The sequence below is a fragment of the Somniosus microcephalus genome, chromosome 3 (genome assembly GCF_052327205.1).
Source record: "Somniosus microcephalus isolate GS21.2 chromosome 3, FLI_Smic_1.0, whole genome shotgun sequence".
In the NCBI taxonomy this organism is placed as follows: domain Eukaryota; kingdom Metazoa; phylum Chordata; class Chondrichthyes; order Squaliformes; family Somniosidae; genus Somniosus; species Somniosus microcephalus.
The window spans coordinates 289634612-289656676 of record NC_140989.1 but is presented as its reverse complement, the minus strand read 5'-3'; the positions used below and the strand labels follow the sequence as shown (position 1 = coordinate 289656676).

The 22065-nt window shown below is 44.8% G+C and overlaps 1 protein-coding gene across 1 annotated transcript in view; it reads left to right on the top strand.

Moving 5' to 3' along the window:
• Window positions 1-1076: 1076 nt before the first annotated feature.
• Window positions 1077-22065, top strand: part of slc35d1a (solute carrier family 35 member D1a) — an 84552-nt gene continuing 63563 nt past the window's right edge. Inside the window, exons 1-6 of the mRNA XM_085982738.1 lie at window positions 1077-1358; window positions 2190-2223; window positions 2339-2425; window positions 11011-11078; window positions 11166-11237; window positions 20505-20573. Of these exons, the coding sequence (XP_085838864.1) occupies window positions 1153-1358; window positions 2190-2223; window positions 2339-2425; window positions 11011-11078; window positions 11166-11237; window positions 20505-20573 (536 nt within the window). The 5' untranslated portion in view covers window positions 1077-1152. The remainder of the gene's footprint in view (window positions 1359-2189; window positions 2224-2338; window positions 2426-11010; window positions 11079-11165; window positions 11238-20504; window positions 20574-22065) is intronic.

Sequence of the window (22065 nt, the reverse complement as noted above, 5' to 3'; positions counted from 1 at the left end):
AAACTGATATATATGATACTTGCACATTGTTAATTAAACACCAGATGGCCACCTAATGGGAGTAAGTACATTGTAGCAATTAAACTTCCCTTGTATTTCTTTTGTTATTTTTTGACTTAAAATTGTAGATTGTCTTGGAAATAAAAAGCAGTTAGTTATTACCACACCAAAGGGATTGTTTATTTGGACATAGCAGTTATGAAAGGACACTTCAGACGTTAGGGTTAGAATATGTAATTTTCTGCCACAAACAGAAACATAGCCCATGAATTATTTTGCATAGAATTTAGGTAATTGCTTGAAAAAGAGTATTGATGGGTATGGGGGATTGAGCAGAAGAGGCTGATTAGACGACGTGGAGACAAAAGGGGTGGAATTGGTCTTGGGCGGTTGCGCAAAATGGACAATAGCGAATCAGAAGCCCGCTTTACACCCTTCAATAGAAAAGGAAATTGGGTGGGGTGTAAAATCAGATCAGCCATGATCTTATTGAATGGCGGAGCAGGCTCGAGGGGCCAAATGACCTACTCCTGCTCCTATGTCTTATGTCTTAAATGGGCTGCTGATTCGCTATTACCCATTCTGTGCTACTGCCCAAGACCAATTCCTGCCCCAAATACAGGCGCAGACCTGATGAGTCAAATGGCCTGTTTCTGTGCTGTAACATTCCAATGATCTTCTTGAAGCATCTGACGTAGTAACAGCATACCTCTCGTAACACTATTAAGTCTCAGGAGAGTACAGTTCTGCAGGCCTCACTTTTAGTCTCCCCCCCCATGAATTCCCCTTATCTATCTCCAGCCTTTAAAAAAACAAAGCTTGGTCTCACCTAATGACTACTTCTTGATTTATTTTGTCTTCTCTGCTACTAGTATCGAATCTTACTGACTCTTCACCTAGATTAGTCAACAACAAAAATCTAATTTATGCAATTATTTGCAATTTGCCTTTGGCAACAAAAAACAACTCCCCTACCACCACCCCCGGCCAGACATATCCCCTTTTACAAAAAGAAAATACTGCAGATGCTGGAAATCTGACAGATGTTCCCTTTTAACAGGGCTTCGATTGCTGGGCACGTACGGCGTCTCGCTCACGGGGGCGCAACGTCATCACGCCGAGGGACGCTGCGGTGGAGTCGATGGCGAAGACATGTTGGAAGCTCGTCAACGTCACGATGCTGTGGTTAAAGCGAGCCGGGAAAGAAGCCAGGCGGCTGGAGATGCTGCCCGAGTTGGGGACGGGGAGATGTCGACCGAGACGCTGACTGTTTTCTTGAAGTTGTGCGCGGCGGCTTTTTACGGAGTCAGTTCGTTTTTTATTGTGGTGGTCAACAAGAGCGTCCTGACGAGCTACAGGTGAAAGGGGAACGGCGACGGCGCGTGCCAGCGAACAAACGAACGCGGGGACGGTGACACCGGGGAGCGCGCCCTCAGTGTTTGCACAGAAGCAGCTCACTCGTTAATGCAGACCGCGCGGATTGCCAAAAGAAAATGCATCTGAATTAATCGTCATATCCTCTGTACTAAAATCAATTTAAAGCTGCACCGTTGCATATTTGCCCGATGATTGGATTATTAATTTGCGTTAACAAATTTACATTTTAGACATGATTTGCTTTCGAGAATATTTGCTTTTCCAATGTTTAGCGATTGTGGTAGGCAGATTATTTTGCAAAATGTTACTCTTCATGTGTTCGTTTTTGGTGTGTGTGTGTGTATATATACATATATCCTGTGGAAAATGAGCTGTTTTCTTGTAAACGATCTAAGGTTTTACAGAAATGTTATTTTGAGAACGCAGTTGTTCAGTCTAATTTTGAAATTTATTATTCTGATATGTTTTTTCGTGTAAGTTATTTTAATTGCTTTTTAATTTGGAAACTTAGGGCAAAGTTGCTGTTTTAACATTTTTTATGGGAAAGCTTTCACATTCGAGAGTTTGTCCCCCCCTCGAGAAACCGTTATGGGTCTGAGGTGATCCGGTCGGTGTTTACGCTTTCTACTTGCGCGGTTTGCAAATTTTGGGAAAGAGGAAAAAGTAAACGCTTTCTTTTCTCTCTCGCAGCACTGAGATAGTTTCCAACATTTAGACAGTTTCCAGTCCCAACTTGTATACTGTGTAAGTCGTGTTGGAGATTGTAGTTTGTCTGTAACCACTCCCTGATATCTTTCTAATTACATCTGCAGATTTCCTTCAGTAATATTTGTGGGCCTTGGTCAGGTACTTTCACGTTTTAATTCTGCATGTCAAAGACTACTTGTAGTAAATTTTCACTAATAAACGTATAAAAAGCAACATGTGGCCCACTTTCTGAAACCATTTCTTTCACTTGCAGATGTTGGCAACGGTGACCCTGCTGTGGGTGGGTAAGGCATGCAGGGTGGTAAAGTTTCCTGACCTAGACTACAGTATGCCTCGAAAGGCAAGTCCTACGTGTTTTTTGTTTGTGTCATATGCATTAACTAGTCCCCTTTGCAATGGAAATAATTTTAATCACAAGCTATTTATTTGTATGATGATTTGAACAGGTGGTGACTTCACTGACAATGATGTGTGTTTGACAGTTTACATTTTTGTAAAGAAAACCAAATTGCAAAATACTTTTTATGAAGACCTTTTAATTCTTGGTCCTTGTCCATCAGGCATTACAAATTGAAGTTTTTTCCCCCCATTGTGGATTTTCAGAAGATGCTTCATAACCAACTGCTGCTTTAATCCTGAGTTGAATTATTACAGTATTTTATGATTTGAAGTTTGCAGCAGTACTAGTCATTAATGCTCTGTAGTTATTTCCTGATTTTTCATATTCATTGGTCAAACAAAACTCAAATTTGTCAATCTGTTTTACGTCTTGAATCTGAATGTTGACTGTTTGCCTTTTTAAAATAAATCCAGGCAAGATGTTAGCAGATACACAACAGCTAACTGTCTGTACTACTTTTGAGCTGGGTGAAAGTAGCCTCATGACTCCTGTTGCATCCCCACCCCTCCAGTTGGTGGCTTTTTATGGCCGACTTGAGATTGTAAATTCTCAAATCTATATTGTGCCACCATACCACTGGATTGATTCAGTCCTTATTATAATTATTGTAAAACTGGTTCTTGTCAAGCTGCCACTTAAATAACTCCTTTTCCATATAAATGGGCAGTATAAAAGCTCCTTTTGACTTAGTGGGTGATGCAATTGCTGAATGGTATATTACTGAACCATGTAAATCAGGAATGATCCTGGTTTGTGATCTCAGCAAGGGGTGACAATGAAGGTGCTACAAATGACCTGAGGCCCCCTGGTCTAGGGATGGAGGGGAAAAAAAAGAAGGTTTCTACTCCTTGTCTCTAGCCAGTAAACCCCTTCAAAAGAATATTGGATGAGGGCAGGATCGGTTTTGACTGATATCCCTACAAGGAGATGGAAAGGTTCAACTCTAGCAGATTTCTTCTGAGTGGCGTTGCTGGATGCTTATGAACAGCATGCCCTTTTTGAACAATTTATTGTGTTTGGCGTGTATTGGGGGAGAAAAATGAAGAATTTATAACCTTAAGGATTCTACTTCAAGTTTTAAAATAAATATTGTCAGATTAGTTTGTGAAAAATTGCTGGTCCAACTGTATGTGTACATATCAATATTTAAACAAAAAAACAAAAATCTTGTCCGCATGCATCCATTACTTCACACGTTAGAAAGGTGTCATACCTGAAAGTGTGGCTTCAGAAGTGTTGCACCTGAAAAGTGGCAACCCCCCCCCCCCCACAAACACCTCCAAATCCACCATAGAGGAAAAAATGTTAAAATTCAGAGTTTTTTTTTAAGGAGGGAGGGAGTATGGAAGAAATAAGCAAAGGACTTGCATCTTAAGCAAATACTGCAAGTCTACTTTGGGAGATAGTTTATATGCTCTATTTTATAATGTGAATAACTGGGAATAATAGATTTTGGCAGGAAAGAACAGTTACTAGTATCTTAGCAAATTTTGTAAAGTGGTAGGAAAATAGTATTGCAGATATATATGCACAGACTGTATCTTTCAGTATTAAGATGTGTAGCACTTTTACCTTGACGCCATCATGATGTATTCAGTAAATTTCAGCATGTCCCCCATTACAGCAGTTTTAGATAGAATTTACAGCATAGAAACAAGTCTACTTCATCTCGCCCTATCAACATACCCTTCTATTCCTTTCTCCCTCCCTCATATACTTATCTAGACTCCCCTCAATTTGCCTCAATCACTCCATGTGTTAGTGAGTTCTGCATTATCACCACTCCTGAGTAAAGACGTTTCTCCTGAATTCCTTATTGGATATATTAGTGACTATCTTATATTTGTGGCCCCTAGTTTTGGACTCTTTCCCTCCTCCTTTCCCCCCCCCCCCCCCCCCCCCAATGGAAACATTTTATTTATGTCTACTCTGTTGAACCCCTTCATAATTTTAAAGACCTCTTTCAGGTCACCTCTTATTTGGTGAACTGTTAGGTATTTAGGCTGCAGTAGAACCACAGTAGACACCAATGCTATGGAAGATCTACCAATAATGTAATATGCCAGTAGATTTCCCAGGGCATTAGTCAGAGGATACACTGAAATGTGACAGTAATGATGTGGGACTCTTAATAGGGTGTGTGCTATATACAAGACTCTTAATATATCATGGATTGTACACATCTTCCAGTGTCTACAGGCCGCAAACCCTGGTGGTTGGCTCAAATTACCCAGAAGTCTTGAGCCAATCAAAAGCACTTGCTTTACTGTCTCTGAACAAACCTATGGGGTGATTCAACCACCATATTGGTTTCTCATTCATTTATTCTTCTTTGTTTGGAATGTTGGCCACTCCTATTTATTTTCTCTTGCCTGAATGTTCTTGTCCATTTATTTAGTTGCCACTGGAGTTATTGTCACTCCTTCTTCCTATCTAAAGCCTTTCCCATTCATTCACCTTATGTACTTATTTTCATCCTGTCTCTTATTTATTTATTTCCTATTTCACTGTCTCAGCTCTTTTTTAATCCTTTTCTAGTGGCAGCCCTTTGTAATTTAATTTTTTTTTTTACTACGCACCATGGACCTCCATGAGCAGTGTACTACAGGCAATAAACCAATTCGTACTGCTCCAAGAACAATGCTGTGGGAGGTTCATCAGTATATTAATTATAATGACTAGGCAATCTCCTGTATATTGCAATATAGTATAGCGGGTCCATTTTCATCAAGTCACTTGCTGGTTTCTTGCTAACCAGGGTAACGTTGGTGTGCTACATTAATATTCATTGTGAACTCTATATCCTTTTCCAAAGATACCATAGTGGAGTATGTTCATGGCTTTCGTTTGGTTGGGGCAGGAGGCCATGGCATACTGGTTTTCCAACTCTTGTGTGTGGGACACTGCAATTATTGTCATTCCTGAGGAGTTCTATCCAAACCTTTTATTAAAAAAAAAGACAGCTGTCTGCTACCCAGAGGAAGTCAATACTATCATTGCAGGAAATGCGTTTTGCCAATATATCACAACAGAGGTAAATTGCTGATTTCTTAATCGATAACTGCAGAAAAATTCAAAAATTTGACAACTGAAAGGCCCCCAGTTTGAAAACCTATTAAAGGAGGGAAATGGAAGACTGGTTTTTAACTTACTTGTGTATTTGCTACAGGATAATTCCCTCACTGGTCCTTCACTTAGAGAAGCTGCTGATTTGGAAGATGCTGTTTCAGTGTTAGGAGCTGGTATGTCGTGTTTATAAAACACAGTGTTGTGGGTTACACATCTACATTGGCTACAGTTCTATATGTAGGCCAGCTACAGGTTACAGTGAGCTGGTGGAACTGTTCTTTGATACAAGTGAGAAGTTTTCAATGATGGTCTAGAAAACTGAACTCATTTGGTGCACGTGGCTACCTATACGACTTGCTCCTGTGTACCTGGTTTCAGTTCCCTATTAAGGGAGCAAGTTTTTGAGAAAATGTTTATTCTTTGGCTATCAGTATCTTGGCCTTTTAAGAAATATTGACAAAACAGCTGCCAATTTTCTTTGAATTTCAAAAGTAAAGTGGTTGGTTCTATTTTGAGTTTAAGAAACTAAATTCAAAGTGTTGAGACTATAATATGGCATCTCCTAATGCTGAGCTAGTGGTGTTAACTCTATTTGGGGGAAAAAACTTTCAGTAGTTAACTTTCATTGTTTTGTTTCAGTTTTTAGGTCAGGGAAGTGATGTCTGACAGTATTGTTATGTGCCCCAAATAAACTAGCGACATGCTATATTGCTTTTTTACAAATAATGGCTGTCAGCAAACATTTCCAAGAGCTGTGAGTGATAATATTACTGAAATGTGGTAATGCAAGTGAAATGTCACCTGAGCTCATCCAGAGCACTGTGGAAGTTGTAGCCAAACGGTGCACATGTATTTCAGTGGGTATACTACACAATGCAAATCCTAAATTACCCTAATTTTTATGTTGGGTGTAATGTAAAATTTGCCACCATTTTATTTGTCATTATAATTTGGGTAAAGTCCTCATATTACGGAGATTATTATATTTAAAATCATTTTACATAAATTGTATGCCATGATAATAGCATTTATAGTACTTGTCTAGATACAGCTGGTCTGTTCCAGACCGAGAATTACTCAGTTCTTTGCCCACCTAAACATAAGAAATAGGAGCAGGAGTAGGCCATTCGGCCCTTCGAGCCTGCTCCGCCATTCAGTGAGATCATGGCTGATCTTCTGCCTCAAGTCCATTCACCGGCCTTATCGCCATATCCCTTGATGCCCTTACTAGTCAGAAATCTATTGACTTCTGTTTTGAATATACCCAATGACTGAGCCTCCACAGCCCTCTGGGGTAGAGAATTCCAAAGATTTACCACCCTCTGTGTGAAGAAATTTCTTCTCATCTGTCCTGGATGGCCTACCCTTTATCTTGAGGCTGCGGCCCCGGTTCTAGACTCCCCAGCCAAGGGAAACATTCTCCCAGCATCCACCCTATCAAGCCCTGTAATAATTTTGTATGCTGCAACGAGATCCCCTCTCATTCTTCTGAATTCAAGAGAATACAGGCCTAGTTTACTCAATCTCTTCTCGTACGACAGTCCCGCCATCCCAGGAATCAATCTTGTGAACCTTCGTTGCACTCCCTCTATGGCAAGTATATCCGTCCTTAGGCAAGGAGACCAAAATTGTACACAGTACTCCAGGTATGGTCTCACCAAGGCCTAAAATAATTGGATTAAGACTCCTTTACTCCAGTACTCAAATCCTCTTGTAATGAAGGCCAGCATAACATTTGCCTTCCTAATGACTTGCTGCACCTGCATATTCACTTTCAGTGACTCATGTACTAGAACACCCAGGTCCCTTTGAGCATCTGCATTCCCCAATCTTTCACCATTTAGGAAATACTCTGCCTTTCTGTTTTTTCTACCAAAGTGGATAACTTCACATTTATCCACATTATAATCCATCTGCCATGTTCTTGCCCACTCAGCCTGTCGAGATCCCCTTGAAGCCTCTTCGCAACTGACACTGCCACCTAGCTTTGTCTCATCCGCAAATTTGGAAATGTTACATTGGAAATGTCCCCTCCTCCAAATCAATGATCTAGATTGTGAATAGCTGGGGCCCAAGCACCGATCCTTGTGGTACCCCACTAGTCACAGCCTGCCATCCTGAAAAAGACCCGTTTATCCCTACTCTTTGTTTTCTGTCTGTTAACCAATTCTCAATCCATGCTAGTATATTACCCCCAATTCCATGTGCCCTAATTTTGTTCACCAACCTCTTGTGTGGGACCTTATCAAAGGCCTTCTGAAAATCCAGATACACCACATCTACTGGTTCCCCTTTGTCTACTCCACTAGTTACATCCTCAAAGAACTCCAATAGGTTTGTCACAGGATTTCCCTTTCATAAATCCATGTTGACTCTGCCCAATCTTACTATTAGTTTCTAAGTGCCCAGTTATTGCATCCTTTATAATAGATTTCAGCATTTTCCCAACTACTGATGTGAGGCTAACCGGTCTGTAGTTCCCAGTTTTCTCTCTTCCCTCCTCTCTTAAATAGCGGGGTTACATTTGCTATCCTCCAATCTGCAGGAACCGTTCCAAAATCTATAGAATTTTGGAAGATGACAACCAATGCGTCCACTATCCCAATGGCCACCTCTTTCAAAACCCTTTCCCAAAATTTCCCCATTGAATCCTTACAGTTTGATATTTCTTTTCATCCTGCTCACAGGATTCATCCTGCTCACAGGATTGAGATTGTAAGTCAAAATCATGAATGCCATTCTCTGTGACTGCAATCATTGTGCACGTTTTGGGTAGGCCTTGAAACAGAAGATAGGAGCAGGAGTAGGCCATTCGGCCCCTCGAGCCTGTTCCGCCATTTAATGAGATCATGGCTGATCATCCAAATTCAGTACCCTGTCCCTGCTTTCTCCCCATAGCGGGGAGTATTCTCTCAAGTACAACAGTGCTAGTCACTCATGTAAAAGGTCTGAGCATCTTGTACAGTATCTAATTATATGATAACCGAGCCCAGGAATGTAAAAATAGGACCACCCCCTCATGAACTGAACTGGATGTTGTATCTTTCGCCTGTATCCATCTCTAATCTTTCTGAAGGTGGACTGAGAGAGACTTGGTGAGACAAGGTCAGATACGTTAATCTGCTTTATTTACAAATAGCAAGTGAATGTACACAGTAAAAGTCAAGGTAAATTCCACTTAACTTCACTCCATCTCTCTTCTCTCCTCAAGAAATGGAGTAAACTCTTGCCGCTTTCATAAGTTGGCTGACTTGTTTTTGCCATTACCTTTTTTCCCTAGACACATTATAACTGGCATCTGCAGTATTTTGCTTTTTTAAAGTTTATAACTGGCCTCTTTGCACTTTTGTTTCCAACACCAGGCCCCCAGCTTGGAAATCGCAGTCACTTGTTTTATAAAAAAAAAACCTGACTGCCTGAAAGTGGGTTTTTACCCTTTTAGGCTATTTCTGACCCAGGAAGCAGAGGTGTGATGTATCGTGACACCTTCCCCATGCATGAACTTGCCATTAAGCCTGTCAACCAAATTGAGTATCCCCTTTCCCAACAGTATGTTCTGGGGACATGATGTACCCACACAACTGAAATTATCCTCGCCATAATGGGTGTGACTATATGTTGGATATCTGAGACGAGATAATGAATTGCTTAACGTCCTGGTCATTGTGGAGGCCTCGTCCATACTTGTGAATAAAATCCTCGTTGTTGACCACTCCCAGCCCCACCCTGAATTTCTGACTGATATGTCCTCCTTCCCTCAGTCTCTGCTCTGAGCAAAGACTATTGTCTGTGTTTTCAATCTTCATCTCTGCTCCTCTTGCTCTCTCTCAATGCACTTCCCTCCTGTACTCTAAGCACCAGATAAACTTTCATAGCCATATTTATGGCCATCTCTTAATCTTGCCATCTCCCATTGCCTCAGTACTCCCATGATACAGGCAAATATGTCTTTGACCACTCACTTATATCCCTCATCAACCAAATTCTCCTGCCCTTCCAACCCTATTTCCTTCTGTGTCCATTCCTAGAAAAAATTATCTTTCCGTCGTCCCGTTCCTCCCCCCACCCCCCTGTGCTCTCCAGCTGAGTGAGTTTACCTTGTTTAGTTTCACTCTTGCCTATCTGATTGTAGTTAGTGCATCTCCAGCAATGGCTTCTCTTCCCACCCTTGCAATTTCCTCGCGCCCCTCCAAGGATCTATCCTTGGTCCTTTCCTCTTCCGCATTTGTGTGCTTCATGATTACATTATCCATAGATATAGCTCCCACATATATGCTGATGACACCCAGTTCCACCTCTCCACTACTGCTCCATTGCCTCTGATGTCAAATGGCTCGGCCAATATCCAGTTGTGGACAACTGGCCTTTCCTCTAGTTAAACATTAGGAAGATTGAAGCTATCATCTTTGCGCCCCCCCCCCCCCCCCCCCCAAACTTTGTAGCCTTGCCACTGAATCCATCCCCCTCCCCAGCCATTGTCTCGGGTTGAACCAGACTGCTTGCAATTTCAGCACCCTATCGACCCCGAGCTGAGATTCCGACCTCCATACTCTCCAGCACAAAGACCGCCTACATCCACCTCTAACATCGCCTGCCTCAGTCCTTTCTGTCACTAAAACCCTCAAGCATGCTTTTGTCTGTTCCAGAGTTGTCCTAGCCAGCCTTCCATACTCCACCCTTTGTAAATTTCAGTTTTCCCAAATCTCTGCTGCCCGTATCCTGTTCCACACCACGTCCTGCTTACCTTTTAGCCCTGTCCTTGCTGACCTGCATCGTCTCTTAATCCCCCAGTGCATAGTTTTATGCATTACATGGTATAACACACACTTCCACCATCTTTCGGTACTATTCGAAGAAGAGCAGGGGAGTTCTCCCCGGTGTCCGGGCCAACATTTGTCCTTCAACCAACAACACTAAAACAGGTTGTCTGGACATTATCTCATTGCTGTTTGTGGGACTTTGCTGTGTGCAAATTGGCTGTTGCGTTTTCTACATTACAACAGTGACTATATTTCAAAAGTACTTCATTGGCTGTAAAGTGCTTTGGAACTTTCTGAGGTCGTGAAAGACGCTAAATAAATGCAAGTGCTTTTCTTTTCCTGTCATCCTTCAACTTTCTGGAATCAATGTCATGGGAGATCTAAGTTTAAGTGAAAGTGTATATATTGGATCAGCAGCTAAACCCAGTTTTATACACATTTCTTTATTTATAAATGAAGTCTCTGTCCCAACCATTTGGCTTGTTGCATTCAGTAAGTAATAACTCCAGTAAATATTTTTCATGTCCTTCATTTTAAATGTTTTCGGGTAGGTTGCACTTTTGCATACATTTTTGTCTTGCATACATTTGGGGCTGCAATAATCTGAGAGTTCTCTGGGTCTCTTTACATCTGTGAAATGACTCTTGCATCACACTTTTTGTTGTATGTTCACATTTAAAATTCTTTGTTCTTTAGGTGTTTCCACTACCTCTCTTATATCTGGGAAACCAACTTACAGGACTGCTTGGCACTAAGAAGCTGAAGTACGTTTGAATCCATTCTTTTGGAGGAGTGTTTTGGTTTGAGTAATACGGTGTTTTTTCTAATTTGGTTTAACTTCCTTTTTCCAGTCTCCCAATGTTTACAGTCCTAAGGAGGTTTTCCATTCTGTTTACAATGATAGCGGAAGGTTTATTGCTCAAGTAAGTAACATCAAAGTCTTAATTGCTTGTTGACTTAATATTTATTTCTATTCGTTTTGAAACAAAATGTTTGGGATCCACTTTCTACATTTAGCTGTCTTTTATTTTTAGATGGGGGGGGGGGGGAAGTGATTTTGAGGGTTGCTGTGACATCCATAAAGTAAATTATTACGGCAAATGATTTGTCCTGGGAAACTTTGTGAAATCACCGAGCAGCTGCAGCTAAAGTCGTGGGAGGGAATTCCAGAGCATAGGACCTCGGCACCTGAAGGTGTGGCTGCCAATGATGTGTGTATACCTCTTGGCAAGCAGTATATTGATCATTTTCAGAACTCACTTCCAGCATAATTACAAACTGAATGCTGGAAATACATAGGGCTTCAGGTGTCCTCCTTCATCAGAGATCAAACCTTTTTCATTTGCAGTATGAATGATTGTGTTGTGTTGCCTTTCTACAGTGCTTGCTTGTTGGCCTTGCCACTGATAAATATTTACTGTATATGCAGGAATGAAATTCTGTCAGTATTAAACATGATTTGTGTAATTGTAGCCAAAAAAACAAATTAGGTTCTATATAAAGTGATTGAAATTACTGTAGTAATCATAATTCTGTATTAATTTCAAGACCGGCGGGGGGGGGGGGGGGGGGGGGGAGTCCGAGTCCGAGGTATGTTTCATCTAGCCTGTCAGCTCCTGTTATCCAGTTCTTGAAACTCTAGTCCATTATTGCCTTTAAGTGCATTTGTGTGTTTAAGTATCTTCTAGCTAGTAACATTGGGAGCTTGCTAAGGATGGCCAATGGTTTATTACCCTTTTCATGTTCTTTTACATTGATTAGTCTGGAAGTTGTAACGGTTACGAACATACGAGCAATGACGGACAGGTAAAGACCCTCTGGTCCATCGAGCCTGATCCACACAATTCTGATACTTTGTGTATCACAATATATACTCTCCACCCCACCCGAAACCATTCAATTAGATCATGGCTGATCTGTATCTTAACTCCATCTACCCATCTTGGTTCCGTAACCCTTAATACCCTTGCTTAAGAAAAATCTATAAATCTCCATTTTTAAATTTTCAATTGACCTAACCTAACAGTTTTCTTTTGGCAGGGGGAGGGGGGAGAAAGAGTTCCAGATTTCCACTACCCTTTGGGTGAAGAAGTGCTTTTTGACATCATCCCTGAACAGCCAAGCTGTATTTTTGAGGTTCTGCCTCCTTGTTCTGGACTCTCCCACCAGAGGAAAGAGTTTCTCTCTATCTACCCTATCAAACCCTTTAATCATCTTAAACACCTCGATTAGATCACCCGTTAATCTTCTATATTCGAGGAAATTCAAGCCTAGTGTATCCAACTTGTCCTCATAATTTCACCCTTTTAGGGCATCATTCTGGTGAATTTGTGCTGCACTCCCTCCAAGGCCAATACAACTGAATGCAGTACTCCAGATGGGGTCTAACTAGAGCTCTGTACAGCTGTAACATAATTTCCACCCTTTTGTATTCCAGCCCTCTTGAAATAAAGGCCAATATTCCATTAGCCTTTTCAATTATTTTTTGTATCTGTCCACTAGCTTTTTGTGATTTCTGTATTTGGACCCCTAAATGTGTCTGTTCATCCACAGTTCCTAGCTTCTCACCATTTAGAAAGTACTCTGATCACTCTTTCTTGGGCCCAAAGTGGATGGCCTCACCCTTTCCCACAATGGACTCCATCTGCCACAGTTCTGCCCACTCACTTGATTTATCAATGTCCCTTTGAAACTTTTTGCTTTCATCTCTACTATTTGCTGTGCCAGCTTAGTGTTGTCAGCAAACTTGGCTATACTGCTCTCTCTTCCTTCATCCAATTCATTAATAAATAGTGAAAAATCTGAGGCCCCAGTGCTGATCTCTGGGGGATCTATTTGGAGTACATACCCATTTACCCTACTCTCTCCTACCCAATTCCCTATCCAAGCCAATAGGTTGCCTCCAATTCCATGTGCTCGCATTTTTGTTAACTGTCCCTTATGTGGAACCTTGTCATATGTCTTCTGAAAGTCCATATAAATAACACCCATAGACACTTCCTTATCTACCACGTTAGTTACCTCATTAAAAAAATTCAACTAGTTTTGTTAGCCATGGCTTGCCCTTTACAAATCGATGCTGGCTCTCTGATCAGTTCATGTTTGTCCAACTGCACAGCCATTCTGTCCCTAATAACAAGTTCTAGTAACATATCCGCAACTCGCGTTGGACTAATAAGCCTATAATTTTCTAGTTGAAAGGGTCTCCTACCTTTTATATAATGGAGTGACATTAGCAGATTTCCAATCCAAGGGGACAATTCCTGAATCAAGAGTTTGGGAAGATCATGACCAACATGTCAACAATTTCTTCACCTATTTCTTTTAATACCCTGGGGTGGAAACCATCGGGTTCTGGAGATTGGTCTATCTTTAATCTCATTAATATCTCCCATCACCTTTTACTTATATAGAATCTAATTAGTTCCTCCTATTGATTTATTTTTAGTTTTCTTGTATCTTGGTACTTTATTCTTAACCTCTACTAGTCCTAGCCTAGCATTCTCGGTGGTCTGAGTCAGGGAGAGAGATTCAGTGTGAACAGGATTGGTAGATGGGCACTCTCACATCTTCCCTGACCCTTGGGCCTGAGCACCTGCTGGCCACAGCTGGTGTTACAATGATTAGGTCAAGCAATTCATTGGAGTTGAAGCTTCTGGTGTTCTGAGTGGACTTTGGGGTAGAGGAGAGGTGGTTATGGTTTCAAGATGCTGTAGCCCAGATTCTCAGTTATGTCTGCTAGCTCCTTACACGTAGTGTTACTGGACCATTTCCCCCACTTAGAATGTTTTAGATTCCCTATGTAGCATGTTTATTCCCTTCAGGGAACACTAAGGTACTTTGTTTCTTGTGCTGTTGGTTACAGATTTTTGAATTTTGCAGGACTATTCTGTAGGAGTCGCTGGAAATAAACAAGACTGCGAGACTTTCATAGCAGCAAAGAAAAACGCGTGTTAGCTTTATTAACTCTCCGCATGGACTGAGGGACTCGGCCTCGTCGCAGGGCTATGACGTCATCACACAATCGACGACTCTTAAAGGGACCCTGCCCCGATAACCCAACCCCGATAACCCAACCAAGTTCCGTACATAACGGGGAGCGATAACAACATTGGCTATACATAGTGAATTGTGTTACTGTCCCTATGTGGTCTCTGCCACATACGTCTCCCCAGAATTCACTAGAACTGGCAATGTCAGTCGTTGAGGGGCCCGGATCACATGGCCAAAACGGCTCCTTAAGTCCGGGGCAGGGACCGGGGGTGTCGCAGGAGGGTCCCCGGGCGCTCGGTGGTGGACTGAGGGTGCAGAAGCCGGAGGTCAGCCCCGCCGTGGGGGCTGAGCCAACCCAACGGGTCGGTCCAGATCCAGGTGGGCCGGCTTAAGACGGTCCACGGAAATGTAGTCCGGCTTACCGCCGACATCCACCACGACGGCCTTGTCCCCGGCTTCCAGGACGCGGAATGGTCCGTCGTAGGGTGGGTGAAGAGGTCCCCGGTGGGCGTCGTGGCGGACGAAAATGTACTCTGCCGCACGAAGGTCGGGTGGGACTGAGGGAGACCGTGCTGCGACGTGGGCACCGGCGTGAAAACCTTGGCGTTGTCCAGGAGGGTGGACCGCTGACGGGCTGCGGACCAAGGGTCTGTGGCGTTGGGGACGAAATCCCCGGGAACCCGCAGCGGCTGCCCGTAGACGAGCTCGGCGGATGAGGACTGGCGGTCCTCCTTGGGGGCGGTCCTGAGTCCCAGCATGACCCACGGGAGTCTGTCGATCCAACTGTCGTCCCGGAGGCTGGCCCGGAGCGCAGCCTTCATGGAGCGATGAAACTGTTCGCACAGCCCGTTAACCTGAGGGTGATATGCGGTGGAGTCTCAACCCGAGGCCTTGGACGACAGCGTTCCAGAGCTCCGACGTGAACTGGGGCCCCCGGTCGGAGGAGACATCAGATGGGGCGCCGAACCGGGCGACCCAAGTGTTGATGAACGCCCGAGCCACATCGGCGGACGTTGTTGACGAAAGCGGGACGGCTTCTGGCCATCGGGTGGTTCTGTCGACCATCGTGAGGAGGTGGATGAACCCGCGGGAGGGCGGCAGGGGCCCCACCAGGTCCACGTTAACATGGTCGAACCGCCTCTCGGGCACCGCGAAAGGCGTCAATGGGGCCTTAGTATGGCGATGCACTTTCGAGCGCTGGCATACCACACAGGTATTGGCCCAGTCGCAAACGTCCTTCTTGAGCCCGTGCCAGACTAACTTAGCCGCCACCAGCTTCTGTGACGGCTTCTTGCCCGGGTGGGAAAGGCTATGGACGGCGTCGAAAACCTGCCGTCTCCACCCGTCGGGCATGACGGGGCGTGGCTGCCCAGCGGAGAAGTCGCACAGGAGCGTGGTGCCGGCATCGTCAAACGCGACGTCCGCTAACTGAAGGCCCGTGACAGCCGTCCTGTAGGCCTGGACGTCCGGGTCGGCGGCCTAGTCGGCCGCCATGCGGGTGTAGTCGATGCCAAGGTGTACGGCGACGGCCCGGGAGAGACAGTCGGCGACAGGGTTGGTTTTTCCCAGCCACATGCTGGATGTCCGTCGTGAACTCTGAGACGAAGGAAAGCTGGCGCTGCTGACGGGCCGACCACGGCTCGGAAACTTTGGCCATGGCGAAGGTCAACGGCTTGTGGTCCACGAGCGCCGTGAACGGGCGGGCCTCCAGTAGGAAACGGAAGTGTCGGACGGCGAGGTAGAGGCTGAGTATCTCGCGATCGAAGGTGCTGTACTTCCGTTCATTGGGGCGGATGAAGGCGGCGAGCGGCTGCCAGGTGCAGTTGACCCACTGTTCGTGGACGGCGCCGACAGCATAGTCCGAAGCGTCAGTGGTGAGAGCGATCGGCACATCAGGCAACTGATGCGCCAGCATGGTCGCGTTAGCCAGGGCCCTTTTCGTGTCCGTGAAAGAATTGACCATCTCCTCGGACCATTCGATGGCGAGCTTGGCGGGCTTGCCTTTGAGGGCCTCGTAAAGGGGCCGCATAAGCTGGGCTGCCCGGGAAACGAAGCGATGATAAAAGTTCACCATGCCCAAAAACTCCTGCAGGGCCTTCATGGTGAGGGGTCGTGGAAAATACTTTGCGGCCTCCACTTTCGACGGCAGTGGCACCGCCTCGTCCTTCGTGATGCGGTGCCCGAGAAAGTCGATCGAGGACTGCCCGAACTGGCACTTGGCCGGATTGACGATTAGGCCCTGCTGGCTGAGCCGTTCGAAGAGAGTCCGGAGGTACGACACATGCTCCGTCCTGGAGGCGCTGGCGATGAGAATGTTGTCCAGGTAGACGAACAGGAATGGCAGGTCCCGTAACACTGTCCATTAGGCGTTGAAAAGCCTGAGCGGCCTAAGCTGGGCTGCCCGGGAAACGAAGCGATGATAAAAGTTCACCATGCCCAAAAACTCCTGCAGGGCCTTCATGGTGAGGGGTCGTGGAAAATACTTTGCGGCCTCCACTTTCGACGGCAGTGGCACCGCCTCGTCCTTCGTGATGCGGTGCCCGAGAAAGTCGATCGAGGACTGCCCGAACTGGCACTTGGCCGGATTGACGATTAGGCCCTGCTGGCTGAGCCGTTCGAAGAGAGTCCGGAGGTACGACACATGCTCCGTCCTGGAGGCGCTGGCGATGAGAATGTTGTCCAGGTAGACGAACAGGAATGGCAGGTCCCGTAACACTGTCCATTAGGCGTTGAAAAGCCTGAGCGGCGTTCGACACCGAATGGCATGCGGAGGAATTCGAACAGCCCGAACGGGGTGATCACCACAGTTTTCGGGACGTCCTGCGGCCGAACGGGGACCTGGTGGTAACCCCGAACGAGGTCCACTTTAGACAAAACCACTTTCCTGGCCAGGCAGGCGGAAAAGTCCTGGATGTGTGGAATCAGGTAGCGGTCAGGGGTCGTAGCATCGTTGAGGCGCCGGTAATCGCCGCACGGGCGCCAACTGCCGCCTGGTTTCGGTGCGATGCGGAGGGGCGAGGCCCACGGACTCTTCGACTGGCGAATGATGCCGAGGCACACCATCGTGTCGAACTCGGCTTTAGCGATGACGAGTTTCCCCGGGTCGAGCGCGGGCGTAGACAGGCGGACTGGTGGTCGGGATGTGTTCTACCCCGTGCTTGGTGGCGGCGGACGAGAAAGTGGGCTTTGTGAGCTTCGGGAACCCGGCGAGGAGGCGGAAAAACACGTCGGAGGCCGAGAGTGCACTGGACAACTTCGTCGTGCCGGAACCACTGAGCGAACACGGGAGCGAACTGAAAGTCTCACCGTTGACGAGACGTCGGTTCTTGACGTCCACCAAAAGGCCATTGGCGCAGAGGAAGTTGGCGCCGAGAAGGGGGGTGGACACTTTCGCTGTAACAAAGTCCCAAGCGAAACGCTGCCCGCCAAAACACAGCGCCACGCTCTGTTTCCCGAAAGTACGGATGGAACTGCCGTTGGCAGCTTCGAGGGCGGGGTCATGGTTCCCCCCCTGTATGTCTACGGTTGACGCGGGCAGGACGCTCACTTGGGCACCAGTGTCGCAGAGGAAACGACGTCCAGAGTCAGTGTCCGTAATGAATAACCGACCACCTGAACGGCCGCCAGCCATGGTAGCTAATGAGTGGGCCTTCGCGTTTCCCGACGCAGTAAAGCTGCACGGGGGCCGGCACTTCTTAGCATTGGGGCCGAACTGCGCGTGGTAGAAGCGCGTGGTAGAAGCACATGCTTGGGGGCTGCCGCCGTTGGGCTGTGGCGGTGGGGGCAGGGCCCCGCATGGCCGTGCAGTACTGTTGCCCGGTGGAGAAAAATTTGTCGGCCTCCTTGGCCAGGGTGTGGCAATCACTAATATGAGAGTTGGCTAAAGCCGACCGTACCTGCCCTGGCAGCTGTTGTAGGAACAGTTCTCTGAAGAGGAAGCACGGCTTGTGCTTGCCCAGGAGGGTTAACATGTGGTCCATCAGTTCTGAGGGCTTGGGAGTCGCCAAGCCCGGGTAGAGAGAGAAGCTGGCGTGCGCGCTCTGGTTCAGTTAGTCCAAAAGTCTCTAGGAGGTGCGTTCTCAGCGTCGCAAATTTGTGGTGCTCCGGGGGGTCCTCGAGCAGGCTCACAACTCTGGCCGCGGTGGCGCTGCCGAGAGCAGAGACGACGTAATAATACTGTGTCGTCCGCGGTGATGTCCCGGAGTGCAAACTGCGCCTCGGCCTGGGCGAACCAAGCGGCAGCCTGCCGTTCCCAAAACTCCGGTAATTTGAGAGAAACGGCGTTCGTCGCCATCTCGGATAAAGCCTTTGGTGACCCCGTTTCTCTTTTGGACGTTTCCAATGTAGGAGTCACTGGAAATAAACAGACTGCGAGACTTTCATAGCAGCAAAGAAAAACGCGTGTTAGCTTTATTAACTCTCCGCATGGACTGAGGGACTCTGCCTCGTCGCAGTGCTATGACGTAATCGCACAATCGACGACTCTTAAAGGGACCCTGCCCCGATAACCCAACCAAGTTCTGTACATAACGTGGAGCGATAACAACATTGGCTATACATAGTGAATTGTGTTACTGTCCCTATGTGGTCTCCGCCACAATTCTATCATTGGATTTTTTTTGTCCTTTTTCACCCAATAAATAAAGAGCAGCAATTACCAATCCTCTGCATTTGAGAAGCTTAAAAAGCTAAAACTACCACTGATTTCAGCTTCAGAAAGTGGATGGCAGTGGGATGCAAAGTGGGCAGCAGCAGTAGGGTGAAACGGCAACAAACTGTGGACCAACTTGGGTAGTGGAGGAGAGTGGGCAGCAGTGAAGTGAAACTCCCTTAAATTTAGACAGTTAAGGGGCAATTTTAATTGAGGTGTTTAACAGGATTTGATAGGGCAGGTACAAAGAAACTATTTTCTGCGGTGAAAGAATCCAGACCACGGGGGCACAATCTTAAAATTAGAGCTAGGCTATTCAGTGTGAAATCAAGCACGCATTTTGTTGCACAAAGGGTAGTAGAAATCTGAAACTCTTCCCTCAAAAGGCTGTGGATGCAGGATCAATTGAAATTCTCAATACTGAGATTTTTAGTAAATAAGGGTATAAAGGGATATGGATCAAAGGCAGGTAAATGGAGTTGGGGTGCAGATCAGCTGTGATCTAATTGAATGGCAGAACAGGCTCGAGTTGCTGAATAGCCTACTTGTGTTCCTATGGTGGTATTGGAGTAGATCAGATTGGTGGTGGATAATTCTCTGGCATAGGGATTATGAGAGTGATCTGAAATATGGGTGTATAAAATGTAGAATAAGGAGTAGAAAAGACTCTTTTTTTTAAAGTAACTGCATCTTCTGATTTTTTGAGTGCATTAATGACAAACCGCACACAGTTTTGGCAACTTTTGCAAATTATTATTTTTTAGGATGTATTTTTTAAAATGTTTGAGCTGCATGGATATTAAAAAAAAAAAAAAAAAAAAGTTTTCTACGGGTTTAGGTTTCTTGTGAATTTTTTTTCAATGGACTTGTGTGTTCAAGATAAGTGAACATGCCTTAGATCAATTAATTCAGTAGAATGGTGATGGCCATTTGGGGTAGCCCTTTGTAGTTTCAAAAGTGGAATTTTATCAATATTTAACCAAAAAACTATAGACAGAAGGGGATCCTGCTTTAGTGTTTGATAACACAGTTGTACATTTGTATGTAGACTGAATGAAGGCAAAACTATTGCCAAAACTGTGTTCCAGTTCATTGAAACTACTCTTATTTTAAAAGTGCTCTTTCTTTCCCTCTCCCTCCTTGCAACCTCTTCCCTTTCTCCCTGCTCCGTTGTTCACTCATTCCGTCCTCCCATGAAGTACTCTGAATCGTCTTGTATCATGGCTACATGTACATAACCAAGTTACTGCCATTTAAATCATGAATTATAGTTTAATATGTTAAACTAATTTTATTTGAGAGAATCTTGTGTGTTTTAAATGTCATTATGTAGTTTGTGGATTTCTGATCAATAGAAATGTTTCTGCCATTGCAAATTAATGCATTATTGGTGACCAGTTTAAAAAGATGAATTATGGTTGGTCTTTCCTTGCACCTATTTGTGAAGTGTCTTGTGATGTTTCTTGCTTTACTAGTACCATATAAATGCAAATCATTATTCATTTTCAAATCCAAAGCTAACCTTTTTTCCTCTCCCTGATTACAGTAAGAACTTCTCTCGATCTGTTCAGATGACTGTATTTGCAATGCTGCTTGGTGCATTTATTGCTGCTAGGTAAGATTATGACTTACAGAATCATAAAATGTTACAGCACCGAAACAGGCTATTTGGCCCAATAAGTTTTCATCAGTGTTTTTCTCTGTATAAGATAGTCTAATCCCAATCTCCCTAATGCCATTCTCCTGCTTGCTTTCATACTTTGTAATATTCTTTTTCAAACAACTATCATTCCCTTTTAAAAGGTAAAAGAAGTCACGGAATCTACTTGATTTGTGGAAGAAAAAATGACCTTGCAACCACTTGCTATAAGTAATTAATTATTTTCTAAAGCTCATTTTTAATTATTTTTATGATTTAAAATTTTTGCCTTCGTGTGCCCATCATTTTATGAAGAATCAGGCTTTATGGTCTTGCCTTCAATCTCTACTATCAAAGGCTTGGAGAGGAGCAGGCAACAGTCCTGCTCTTAAGTTCCTTCTCTTCCTTTCGGGGATATTGGGCCAGAATCATCATGAATCCTTCTGCCTGCTGTCTTTAGACAACTGCCAGTAGGCACCAACCATGGTAGCCATTGCTAATGCTGTGGGACTCCAGCAGCAGTCAGCTTGCCTCCTCTGCTTTCAGGCACTAGGCCCCATTAGGGAACACATGTATCCTGGGTACAACCAAGGTATGTAAATGTCCTGGCCCACCAATTTGGCTGTACTGAGGGCAGCACAGACTCGGTGCACTTTGATTTCACTACACCTGTTCAGTGCACGAACAGAGGGGAGACCAGTAAAATCGGCCACAAAATTGCCAATTTGTGTATTTAAAATAAGTCGTGAAGTGTTGTCTTTGCTGTGCCTGCATATATTTTTGCGGAGTGACTGCAGCCAATGCCCGGATGTGGAAGTTCCAACGATCGGAAGTATGATGTTTGATTTTTTTTTTTAAACGAGCCTGCTCCCTTCCCGGGTTAGCCTGCTGTCTTCCCAGGTTTTTTTAACGAGCCCACTCCCTTCCTGGCTTTTTTAAAAATGTTTTTTAATGAGCCCGCTTCCAGTTCATTGGCAGCAGTCAAGTTCATATTTTTATCCAAGGCCAAAATTCCCTCTGATCTTTCCTGGCTACATAAATGCTAAGAGGGTGGATGGTAAACGCTTGATCTCTATACCAAGTGCTACAGTTGAGTCAGCTGTGAGGAGGCACATTGGGAGGAAATAATTTGTCTCCCCTCCTTCTCCTGTAGGGACACAGATCATGGGAATCACAACTACTTCTTCATTGTTGTGGAACCCACATAATTCCTACCAGATAATTTTTTTAAAAATCCAATGACTTTTCTGTTCAGAGTAACCTGAGAATTAGAATACTTATTAAAGGAATGATGTAGAAAAATAGGTTGTAGCCCAAGGTACATTGGATTCAGGTTTCATAGCATGAAACAAGCAGGCTTAAAATTGGATTACAGTGAAGATTGTGACGATGTCCTTGAAGTAATAAAACTCTGAGTGCATTTGCGTGCATACTTAAGCTTTGTCCTGAGAGATGAATATTCTAAATA